Genomic DNA, 13611 nt, shown 5'->3' on the forward strand with positions numbered 1-13611 from the left:
ACAGATTGAAAGAAATAATACAGTAAGTAGCACGAGATTCAATTTACTAGCAACCTATATTGATAAAATAAGTAATTTATTCAGATTAAATAAATAAACTTAAATTCTTTTTTTTCCCTACCTATCAATCTCAATTACTGACCACTGAAAATAGTAACATCGTGATATGGTCCACTTTCATAAGACTAATAATACATTTTACAATTGTCAGAACATATCTACTTTCCAATTAAGACAATATGACAAGATATACATATATATAAATGAATACTGTAGAAAGTATTGTGTGATGTCAACATCAGCACAAATCTTGGTGTTTTATCTGAAAGTGAAAATGCGATATGATAAATTACATAAATAGCAAAATAACACTGCTGAATTATTTACACAAATTACTCTTTTCTTCTCAACTAAAATCATACTCATGAGCAGTTTACCTCTTATTAACAAGGAAAATTTACAGCACAGTGATGATTAGATGTGATGAACAAAAACAATCAAATGTATACAGTTTTGCAAAGATGTTTTATGTGGTGGGGAAAGCATGCATCACTGATGAATTAGTTAGGCCTAGTAAGCACTGGAGGTCTTTCAGGGATACGTGGTGGGATAGTAGGAACAGGACGCCTATGGAGGGAAAACAATTATGATTACTTCAAAACTGAAAATTACAACAGATAGCATGGAAAGACACAAAAGATTAGAAATGATCATGAAACTATAAAAGAAACAGATTTATAACCTTACTGTTGCCTGGTTAATGCATTATATATAAAAAAATATTATAAATTTCAACAAATGTTAATTGTGATATTACCATTAAATCTGGTGTACTTCATGATATACTCTTGAAAATATGCAACATAGTTATATATTCAAAGTGAGGTTATCATGCAAAAGCAAACAAAATAACCTTATATCGAACACAGTCAATCAATAATATACAATGAACAATAAGATTATGGTGTAGAATTTATGGTTATGAAGTGATTTTCAATTTAAATAAAATTATTTACATAGAAAATGAATAAGTTTTAGAATACAATATTAATGAACATTAACCCACGCATTAACATATTAATCAGACCAACCACAGAATAATTAAAGAAAACTCACCTAAAAAAAAAAAAAAAATGTGGAACCGTTTAAAACTAGTAAGCGCTAGTTAAATAAATTTAAAATACAGGGAGAAGCCGCATGTGCAGATTAAGGAGCTGAAACTTTCAAAAAAGAACTTGTTAAAATTATTGAATAGGGGTATTATGTGTTACACTTTTCAACAAGTTTTTAACATAGATGAAGCAGGACTTTTGTGGAAACGAATGCCTAAAAGAAGTTTCATATTGAAAGAAGAAAAAACCATGCCAGGTTTCAAAGCGGCGAAGGATCGGGTGACTTTATTGTTGGGTGGTAACACTGTGGGTCCCTTTTAGTACTATAAATGAAATGATATTTTCAGATGTGATTTCACATGATGTGAAAATCTTAATCTTAATCAATATTATCGGCCCAAAATTACTATAAAATATTGTAGAAATTTTAGACCAATATGAATTAAATTATAAAATAAAATAATTATTAAATTATATGAAGTTAGGAGGAATCTTTTTTTTTTCTTTTTTTTTTTGTAGAAAGTAGGACTGTACCTGCTCAGTTACTGTAAGATCATTGCAATAACTTTTAAGCTCACAACAGAATATTGTCTTTGCTATGAGTTGCACGGCACTTTCAAAAAAATGAAATTTCCAAAAACATTAATTCAGAATTATACTACTTTCAAATAAATATGTTGAAAAGTTATGCATTACTTTGAAGAAAAAGTTTGTTCTGCTGTGAGAATTAAGACTATTACAGCAACTAAGCAATTTAAATTTTACTGGATGACAAAAAAAAACATCCACATAGAACAGGGGTAGTCCTTGTCTACAACTTTTATATAAAAGCTACAGACTTTTTTAAACCTTGGCATGCATAGAATGTCAGCATGCCAAGATCAAAATTTGTTGAATAACAGGCAAAGGGTTCATCACTGAGAGAGAAGGAACTGTTGCAAACAGCTGAAAAGAAGGGTAGAAATGAATTCTAATTTGATCAATTGCAATATTGTAACTGGTGAGAGGGAAAAAAAAAAAAAAAAAAAAAAAAAAATTCAGTCAAATGTGAAAACAATTTTGCTTGTTTTTCCCCCCGACATTTAGGGTATCATTTATTATGAATTTCTTCAAAATGCTGTAAGATGATAAATCAAGCATATTAAAACAAGATTCTAATTCAAAAGATGTTTCTTCGCCACAATTTTGTCCATAAAAAAAACTTTGTGCTAATTAAACTTCTTTATTCACCTGCATTTGCTCTATGTGATATTTTTCTCTTCCCCAAACTAAAAATAAAGCTGTATGAAAGAAAATTTGATGCTGTTCTACCCATCCAATAGAATGTAAGAGCAGAATTCAACTGCCTCAGTTGAAGACTACAAGCAATACTTTCAGAAGTGGCAGAAATGTTGGAATACTCATTGAGGGTAGAGTCTACTTTTAACACTCTTAGGGCCACTCATGAAAACCATTCATAAAAATGTTGTATGTACCGTAATTGTTCTTAGCAAAATAGTCTTAGTACTTTTTGATTAGACCTCATATATAATTTAAAAAGGCAACATTTCTGTAAAGAAATAAAGAAACCTGACTAATAAAAAAATTATAATTTTTAATTAAAAAATCAAATGACATATGTTTAACAGATATAATTTAAGTTATGAAATACATACGATGGGATGAGAGGTGGTGGAAGACCTGAGGTGCTTATTGGCCTTGGTGGAGCATTTGGAAGTGGCCTATTTGTTCCAATTTCTGGTCTAATAGGAGCAGGCCGTGATGCCATAACTGATGATGATGAAGGAACTCCACCACCTCTTGGATTTCTCCGATTTCCACCTGGGCATGGAGAAGAAGGGCTATAAAAACATAATAATCAGTGAATTAAATATGCTGACATCTACATTATAAGATATATTATTTTACAACTTCAAGTATAAAAATGAATTTCATTATACTGTACTTGCACACATGCCATTATTATGTACAGATAAATTTGATGCTTAGCATAACCCCATTTGCAAGAATCAGAAGAGATCGTTGGTATGAGAAAGAATATCTATTCTAAATTCTAAAACCAAAAGAAGCAAATGAAATAAAAACAAACAAATTTCTGATTAAACTAAACCAACAGCAAGCAGATTTCTATTAATCTTAACTAAGTGTTTTTTTAGATAAAAGCAAAAATGAGATTTGTAAAATTTCGGCAGATCTGGAAGTAATTCCACTGTGTTAATTATACTATGTAACAAATTACAAAGAAAGAAAGAAAAAAAAAAAAGTTAGTTCTATTTATCTGCACCTCTGTTTCTATGAATTTGGCGCTGTTGATAATGATTGGGAAGTTAGCTTTTTTTTTTTGCACATAGCATCAATGGTTTGCCCAGAAATGAAAGAAAATTAAGCATGCTTTAAAATAAATAATTGTTCATGTCTATACTCCGCCACGACTACCAAGTCAGTGGAGTTTACAATAGATCAATCAATACAAATGTTAGTCGTATTTAGCAGTCACGGGCTTGAACCCTGGTCAACTTAGAGCGTGTGCTATTGCACTCACACTCCTGACCACTCGGCTACGTCAAGCCTAGTGTCAGGGAGGCCATATTGTGTGTGTGTGTGTGTGTGTGTGTGTGATTATTTATTGCTTAAAAATGAGTACCACACAAACTTACACACAATATACAGGGTTATTCAAAATTTATGGAAAAATGAGGCAGAAGTAGAACACCAAAGTCACCCAATTAAAATTGATGAACAATTACACCTTAATTATAACCCTTCATCATGTTTTCACATTTCCACTGTGCATATATAGTATGCATTTTTGGGGTTGCGTGCAATTACTAACACTGAAATGTTAGTAATTGCATGTAAAATTGTTAGTAAAAGTGGGGGTGACTTTTTGGAGTAGTTATATTAGTTGTCACTTGGTTTCACTAATGATTTATTAGAGTAACCATTACTCTCCAACAACCACCTAAATCTAACACTGCTTGCCAGGAACAGCCCTCATATTATGAAATCTATTTTTAAGCTACAATATAGAAATGGCATCCATTGGCCCACGTAGAATGTATTTCAAGAAAGACAAGGAAAATTATCCAATGAAAATTTTGAAATGCATCCATTACTGAAATTTAATAAACATTTTACATAACTGAAATATCATGGGTATAAAAACAGTAAAATAAATATTTATCATTTCATGTGTTTCTCTAGCAGTTTCAGTATTCTTGCTTTTATAAGCTTTAAAAACTTATTCAATGTAAGGTGGTTTAAGATAACTGCACAGGTTAAGGCAATAGCCTCAGTTTTGTATAGCTGTGAGTAAACTCAGTTTCAGATTAAGTTGGCATCACTAAGAAAAGTAAAAGGGTTTTTTCACACAACAAATAACAATATATTAAGATGCCATTACCACACAAAAATATATTTTTTTCAAATTTTTTTGGATATATATAAAATATATAACTTGTGTGAGTAGGACAATTGACTCAGTTTTTATTTGAAGATCAATACCAAGTTGCTGTGAACAAATCAAGTTTGCTGCAAAATCCACCAATCTCATATTGCAGATGTGCCTCACCAAGTTGCCTTGGTATTGATTTTCAAATAATAAAGCACCAATCCATAGGGAGAGGTATACTGCTATTTAGCAACATACCTTTAGTATGTTATTGAGCTAATTTGAGTATTGAGTTACTTCACTCCAGGTGAAGTATCACTGCAACTGATGCATTACTCAGCAAACCCACAGCTTGCAGGAAATGGATATAGTTTACTTACAGCCCTACCAGGTAGAGGTATATTTTTATAATAAACAGCAATATACTTCTTTCTATGGAGCAATGAGTTTTATTTGTGGTGTTTTGTGGGCAATACCTAAGCAATCTGTGCTTCCAAAGCTACATACAAATTAAGGCTATTGTCCTAACTTTATAATAACATTCTTTCAATAAGGGCAGTATAGAATCAAATTAATAGAAAAATTTTCCAATGTTCCTTGTGGTAGTTCTTTCATTAAGTATAGACCCAAATTTATACGATGTTGAACTCCAATAATACTACACCACTACTTTTTTTGTATCAGAGTATTACAGAAAGCAGGTGGAAAACTGGTCAAGATGGACTTTGCTTTGGCATCACCTTGACCTGAAACAGACACTGGTTTGCTACAAACACATTGCTTTCATAGTATGGAGTCATTCCCTACAAATTGTCAGAGTATTGCACTACATCTGGTGTGTATGGATATACAGCAGTGCTTTTTAATAAAATGCACTACACTGCAGCAGCATATAATTATTTTTTAAAATGCATGCCATTATCCAAAATGCATCGATCTCATATTGTGAAGACACTTCATCAGGAGTCTTAGTACTGCACTATGCACTTTAAATAAAATGCATTACTCCAAAGGGGAGAGGAATACTACTATTTATTTAAAATGAATGTGAATCTTCATTTTAAATAAATTATGCTATAATAGTTCTCCTATTGTAAAGCTTCTGTCCTAAATTTACTTGGCTGGACTTTTTTTTCCCTTTTAATTCAAGAAAAAAAAAGTAACAGGTTATTTCACGAAAACCAACTTTTTTTTTCTCAGAGTAACTTTTAAGTAAACATAATTACTTTTAATAGCCAACTAATTTAACTTGGCTTTACAGAGTGATTTAGTCATTTGTCTACATTTCAATAAATATAGCATATGTTTGTTTAATATTATTTAAACATTAAATCTTACCGAGGTGAATCTGGAGTTTGAATTTTAAGCCAATCATCTTTAACTGGTGGTGGAAGAGGCTGGTATGATGTGTGCATAGAAACATCTCCAATAATCTTCAAGGCTTCTTTGGATGCATGGTACATTCTAAGTAATTCTTCTCGCTTGTGTGCTTCTTCTGCAGATTCTTCCATTAAGGTACTCTGCATGATCATCATAAATTTAATTTTTAAAATTCTTTACAATTAGAGTAATTAACTCCATGTGAATTTATATTAAAGACAGCAAACTAAATATAGAGAAAAAAAAAAATCTTGCCTGTACACATGAAAGATCTTTTATGTGTAAACGTCTTTGACAAAAATCAGAACCGTTTTAAAATTGAACAGCTAGAACCGAAATTGCGAACGTAAGATTTTATGCTCACGCCTGCTACTTACTCTACCAATCAATGTTAGTGACATTAGAGTCATACTTCAGTTTGAAATATTTAGTATGAATGATGTAATGTTTTATGCACATGCCCACGCCCACTGCTTACTCTACCAAATCAATGTTTGGAAGAGGTTAGGCCAATAGCCTAATTACCCATTTGATTGTAGCCATTTAATGAATAGTATGATTGCAACAATACAAGTATTTGTATTGTTACAAATTCCATTGTTAGATGCCTAGGAAATTTGTGAATGATCAATAAAATATTTACAATACAAAAGCTCTTTTATTTCGTAAACAATATATACTTTCCGGAAATGACGCCATTGAGGTCACTTCTGGAAAGTAACTGAGTTAGTGTCAGACTCTATCCAGAAAGTAACTGACACCATTTCGGTTTCATAAAATCATGACAAACTGGTTTTACTACAGTTTGAAATTTAGTAGGTGCCGCCAAAGATGTTTACACATCAAAAATCTGTTACAAGCTGGTTTTCCACATCTTAACAAATGAAAAAAACTGTATATCTGATAACACAATCATGGGCACCAAAGGAAATTCTATTAGTTTTGGAGAAATATACAGGAAAAAGAATAAGCGATCCATCAATACTAAGGAAGAAGCACGTTAAACATCATTACTATAACCCATCAGTGAAATCAGGACAAGATTACAAGAGAAGAAATAGATTTTTTTTTATAAATGAGACAAGTGATTCTATGCATGTTATGTCACCAATGCTTGTTGGGGGAAGAATGGATGAAGAAAAGCCAGTTGAAATATTAATTTTGGGAAATGAAGCTTTAGAAAAAGTGATTTGTGCGAGCCATAAGCAAACTGTGGAACAGAGCCATGTGCTTTTATTTTTCACACAAAGTGCTACCTTTAACACAATAAAAGCAGGTAGTGCTGTAAAAGTTCTCCACTTGAAAACGATAAACTTAAACTGCTTTGCACATGCTTGCCACAGAATTTCAGGAGAAAGGGGCCAATTTCTCGACATCGACCTACTAATTGGAAATGTGAGAACATTACCTGGATGCACCTGCTTGTTGCAGTATTCAAGAATAAAGCCCATGAAGTACATTTGTCTCCTGTTTCTGTCCTTACTTGATGGAAGCCTGTAACTAATAGTGTAAGAATATTTTTTCAAATGTTCTGTCAGGTGACTTTTAATTGGGTGCCATTACTTGTTTTAAGTATAAGATAACTGTTTCAGCGCTAGTGGAAAGCCAGTTTTTTAATGAAAGAAACCTTTTTGTTGAAAACTTGCATTTTTTTTTTATAATTTGCAGATTGAGTTATTTGGCTAATAATTCTGAGTAGATGAAGTCTTTTGTCTGTAAAATACAAAGGAAATTACCTTGATTATAGTTACAGATAACATTTCGCTCTTTTTTATAAACAAAAAAAAATAAAACAAACAAGTAATACATGAAAATAACACTGAAATCTTGTGAGTGCAATTAATATCTAACTATTAAATATTTAATTAATTATAATTAATTAATACATATAAGAACAAGTCTAGGAGAAAACACTTTTTCTTATGTGTATTGCTTTTGAACTGTACAGTACTGTATATAGAGAATAAGGGTCTGGCCCAAAATCCTGACGGCCCAGAATCCTGACAGTATCTACTATATAGTAAAAATATATGAATATAATTCCATATATTTATTAGTAAGTAAAAATTTACCTTATTAGATTAATTTTGTATAGAAAGAATATAAAATATAATAAAAATTTTAACAATAAATAGCTCTCCCAATTTGAAGATCATGTTTTCTGTTACAGAAAAAGTTTTAAAATATGATCAGCAAATAAAAATGACTTAACTTTACTTTATTATATTGCATTTAATTGGTAATTTTTCAAGTAAAATTTTGGTATTTGTAAGGGCGTTTGAGCAATAATTATAGGTATAGCATTGAAATGCTAAAGATAAAAAAATTTGAAATAAGAATACTTTCAGAATATGAAAATGTATAGTAATGTATTTTGGCAGCTGTGTAACATTTGTCATAAATATCATTAGCATAACTAAAACTGTAATTATACAGGTAACAAATTATTAGCTGTACTTTCACAAATTTCTTTGACAAGTACATTAGGCATGACCATGGGTGTCGGCAGGATATTTTGAAAGGGGTAACAGGAAAAAAAATTCCAGCCTCTCCTTATTATTATTATAATAATAAGAAGAAAATGGGAAAATAAGAAAATGGGATTTTTTGTTAAAGATTCTGTAGTGGGAGAGGAAAGAATTCCTCTATTTACAACAAAAGTTTCACTGCTCCTATTGAACGCTCATCATGTGCTCAATATTGGATTATGGATGGTACATTTAAAACCATGCCCACAATTTTTTTTTTATCAATTATATACAATACATGCACCCGTTGCTAATGAAAATTATCAAATTCTTCACTTAGTTTATGCGTTGATGACAAATAAGAGTGAAGAAAATTATAAATGTTTATTTCAAGATATGATTGACTTTGCCGAAGAATATGAAATTGAATTGAGACCACAGGCCATATTAACTGAGCTGAATGCCTCCAAAGGTGAGTTCCCTAACGTGTGTAACAAGGTCTGTTTTTTTTACACCTGGAACAATGTTTGGAGAAAAATTCAAGCAAGTGGACTGGCATCTCAGTACAGCACTGATGAAGAATTTAGTTTGCTGCTTCAACATTGTGTTCCACAGCATTTGTTCCTTCTGGTGAGATACCACAAGCATTTAATGTTCTGAAGCCATATTTACCGAGGGAAGCTAGTGATGTGATAGAGTGGTTTGAAGACAATTATATATATGGAAGAAGTAAACGGTATATGAGTAATGGTATGGTAATTTGGCTCAACCATTATTTCCACCAACATCATGGTCCATATAAGATTCCATTCAACTGGGAATTCCATGCACCCAAAACAGTGTTGAGGCTTGGCATAGAAGATGGGAGTGTATACAGAGAGTTCCAGGTTTTCCAGTTTTTTTCCCTCATATATCAACAAAATCGAAAATATGAACGTTAATTGCAAAAAATGAATGCTAAATAGCACATTTCAAACCAATCTTGTAGCTATAGAATACAGTGTACCCCCACTACAATATTAATCCATTCCAGAGGTGCCATTGTATTGTGAAAATACTGTAATGTGAACCCAATAACACATTGTTTTTTGGTAATTCGTTCCAAGACCTCAGAAGTTGAAATTTTCGCTATATAACTAAGCTATTTCTCTCTCTAAAAGCCCATTTTTGTAATGAAAATTTTATTAGTTACCAATTTAAATCATTGAAATGCACTACACTTTCATCATTATCATATGTTCTGTAAGATTCGATTTTGAACACCTTTGTGATATTTTTCTAAATTAATTTTATTGTTTTATGGTCACTACCATAAAACAACAAAACCAGTTTGTACTTTCCAGTTTATTGGGCTTTTCTGTTAGTGCAATCAATTATAAACGGGTAGTAAACTCCATCTTATTGCATTTAAGAAAATACCGAAAGCTGGAATTGTGTGGGTTTGGTGAAATGTGTTTCCCCTTCACTGAAATCTTCAATCATATAAAAAACATAAATAAATTTTTAGAATTTTCTCTTCATTCCTTTATTCTAAGATTAGTTTTCGCATTACTTTGTGCCTGAAGTAAAACAATATTGTGAAGATAAAAACTTGGCCACCCACCATTTCTGTAACATCACCACCCTACTGTCAAAATAAATTTTTTGTCACCAAATGCGACACCACTTTTTCAACCAATGGACCAGGGCATTATTTAAACATTTAAAGCGTATTATCTTCAGGAGACATTTAACATGCTAATTGATGCAACGGATAAGGAGGGAGGTCCAACTGTTAAAGCATTTTGGAAAGAATTCCATATTTTAGATGCAATTAAAATAACAGAACGAACCTGGAACAAAATTTCAGAGAACAACTCGAAGGGTGTTTGGAATAAACTGTGTCCTCAATTTATTGATCATTTTGAAGGATTTCAAGAACTAGCAGAGATCATACAAAATGAAACAGAAGCAGATTGCTGACCAATTGCAACTTGACGTTTCTTCAAATGATGTCACTGATCTGTTTCAAGCACACAATGGAGAGCTCGCAAAAGAAAATCTCTTTGAAATAGCAAAATGTGAAGAAGCTGAGGAAAATTTTCAACACACAGAAAAAGCAACTGAGATTTTTGAGTCACAAGATTGAAATTTGGAGCATACTAGGAAAGTTGCTACAGATTTAAAAAATGCTTATGCATGTTATCGTGAAATTTATAAAGAAAAGAGAACACTATCTTGGAAACAAACGCCTCGACGCATTTCTGAAGAAGATGACTCGTGCCTCCAACAGACCAACAAGTGCAGAGACAACAATGTGTGATCGACGAGTATGCATTTAGTCGATGATGATAGAGAATAAACATTATTTAACATTTGTAAGTCATAAATAATTTCTTTATTATTATAATTTGCTTGATTTCACAAGCTGTTTATTTCTTTGGATAAATCAATCATTGTTTAAGCATAAACTAATTAGCTAACTAATTTCATTGTTGAGAACATAACCCCTGATTTTAACATTACATCTATGTGAAAAAATTTTTCTGGAGGAACGAATTAACTGGTAAAGTCGGGAACTATCTGTAATTGGATGAGCACATATTTTAACACCTGCTCATTATGAATATATATTTTATTTTCAATTAAATCACAATATTGCTTATCAGATAGAGAGAGAAAAATTAAAAATACAAGTTGGAGTCAAAACAGTTCTAGAACTGAGAATTAAAGTTTACAGATAATTACCTGATCTCCAGAAGCATACAGATTGGCTAATAATTCCGAGTAGATAAAGTCTTTTGTCTGTAAAATACAAAGGAAATTACATCGGTTATAGTGTTTAAAGATAAAATTCTGCTTTTTTTTATAACATAATCACCTAATTAATACAAGATTCAAAAATTTGTAGCTGTTTAACTGCAGCAGAAACACCCCATGTCCTTGAATTTTATAGTTCAAGTACATTATTTCTTCATGGGCCATGAGGCTCCATATCTTGTTGCATGTAAAAGTAAAAATGAAAATATTTGAAAATTTCAGTAAGTACAATACACAATTACATTTACTGAACAAAACATTTAATGCAAAAATTTTATTGATAATTAACAAAATTTAAAATGCTGTTTTAGTTCACTTCCCAGGTGGACTGTAGGTTGGACACCCCTGGGAATAAACTGTAAGCGCCTCATTCGAGAATTAGGAGGGAGTGATTTTCTTTTACCTCGACAAATAATCATCTGTTGTTTTGCGGAAGAGCATTATCCACATTTTTCTGTAAATTTTCCCCTATCTCTGTTTACATGGTCACAGTACCTGAATATCCGAATGACACTGACATTTTGGACAGTTTCAAAAAAAATAAAAAAAAATTCAAATTTAAGAACTAGTGACAATATTGATGACGAGAGAAGGAAAATGAGGACAACGAAGGTATTAAACTTTCTAAACATGAATTGTTGGCATTTGGTGAAAATGAAGTTAGAAAATTGTCAATTAGGTTACAGTTAAATGAAAGAGATACAATTTGTGGATTTCGGGAATACCTAATTGAAAGATGGTTTCTTAAGAATTGAAGCATTTAATGGATGCTCTGAGTACGATACTAATTTCATCAAGTGAATCTGATTGCCAGCCCAACCAGAGCTTCGTTGACAACAAAAACAGTTTCTTCACTACTGTTTCTTAAAATTATAGGCCCACTGCTGACCTGCTTCGATCCAGCAAAATATGTCGATTTGTGGCTGCTTCGGAAACATCATTCAGCAAGAGACACACAAAGAAAAAGAAATGAAGTCGGCATAGGGTGTCGGATGAGAACTTACTAAAAATTTGGACTATTCCACAAAAACTTTATTATGAAATTATTTTTACCTATGTTATTTATTTTTACTTATTATTTTTAGAGTCCGTAGTCTAACGAAGGACCCTTATAATGTCACTCGGTTGTCTGTCTGTCTGTCACAGCATTGTATCTCCAGAACCACTCAACCTATTTACTTGAAATTTTGCATGGGTTTGTACATCGTGTGGGCCAACATAACGCTATATTCATCATTGTTGACAAAAATTTGTCTGCGAAATGGAGGATAAAATGTTGGGGGGGGGGGGGGGGGGGGGGGACAAAAATGTTTTCGACAACCTATAGCTTATTATACACTGTTGGAAAGAGCTCAAACGAGTAGGTTTAAAATATTTTTAAAATTAAAAATGGCGGCACCAGACAGGTAAATGTAATTTTTGTGCCCCCCCCCCTATTTCTGTCGCTAATGGAGCTAAAAATTTAAAAATCACATTAGCTATGCATTATTCGATGCTTATCAAGGGAAAACTATTCCGATTGAAATCTATCATTTACTTTTTGTGTTAAAATTAATAAAAACAATTTTTTATTGCACTTTGATAGCACGCTTCTTTGTACTAAGTAACTCTCCTTTTGGTGACAAAAAGGTTGCTAAATAGTTGGTTAACAATTCTATAAAGGTCATTTATAAATTTTGCGACGAGAAGTATTTTTAACAATTTTCAAAGCTGGAGTTGTCCTGGCAAGGAGGTACTCAGAGAGCTAGTGTTGAGGTAGTGGTGGTGGGGAGGCACCTGCGCTGAGTCTTGCACAGCCCTTACCTGCCAGTTGCTTCTCCCACCCTTTTCATTCACAACAACTGGAGATACTCAAATAGACAACGTTTTCATTAGTTCCTCAGTTTTAGGCCAAGCTGGGGTACTAAACTTTTTTCAGTTACCATAAAGCTCTCTATTTGAGATACTACACTAACAACCATTCGTGACTATGGACCCTTCATCCTGAGTGCCCGGCACTCAGCAGTTGATCGATTTATTTACTTGAATAATAAACTGTGTTAATATACTAAATTTGTTGTTCTTATTCCAAAAACATTATTACTGTTAAAGTAACAATATCAGAAAAAAAAAATTTTTTTTTAGAGTACTTTTCATATCCTTTTAATTTTCAATTTTTCCTGATAGGAAAGAACGAGTACTGGCACCTATTTTTTTTTTTACAAAAAAAGCACTGTGTATAACAAATAAAATTTCCATATAATGAACTGATTTTGAGAGACCTGGGTATGCATTGTTCACACCTCTGGCCTTTAAGGCAATAGACCTGATGCTGTAGAAAGCATGAATTAAGAACTAAAAGGATTAAGAATTAACCCCTTTAGCTTTTAGGAGCCGAAGAGATTAATTCTTAAGAGCATGAACTAAGAACTAAAACATTCCACAATTTAGCGGTTCCCGTAAAATTAATACAACTGCCTCA

General features: G+C 32.1%; 1 protein-coding gene across 2 annotated transcripts in view; it reads right to left on the reverse strand.

The window, feature by feature from the left end:
- Positions 1-319: 319 nt before the first annotated feature.
- The window catches only part of LOC150087162 (dynamin-like), a 307901-nt gene continuing 294609 nt past the window's right edge, over positions 320-13611 (reverse strand). The window contains exons 16-19 of one of the 2 annotated variants that reach the window (XM_090372996.1): positions 11079-11135; positions 5842-6023; positions 2768-2953; positions 320-627 (exon numbers count right to left, since the gene is read on the reverse strand). In XM_090372996.1, coding sequence (XP_090229122.1) covers positions 561-627; positions 2768-2953; positions 5842-6023; positions 11079-11135 — 492 coding nt within the window. In that variant the 3' untranslated portion in view covers positions 320-560. The remainder of the gene's footprint in view (positions 628-2767; positions 2954-5841; positions 6024-11078; positions 11136-13611) is intronic. The other variant, XM_090372997.1, reaches the window with a different exon arrangement.

This window comes from Mastigoproctus giganteus, chromosome 4, assembly GCF_048544385.1.
Source record: "Mastigoproctus giganteus isolate SK-2022 chromosome 4, ASM4854438v1, whole genome shotgun sequence".
NCBI lineage: Eukaryota > Metazoa > Arthropoda > Arachnida > Uropygi > Thelyphonidae > Mastigoproctus > Mastigoproctus giganteus.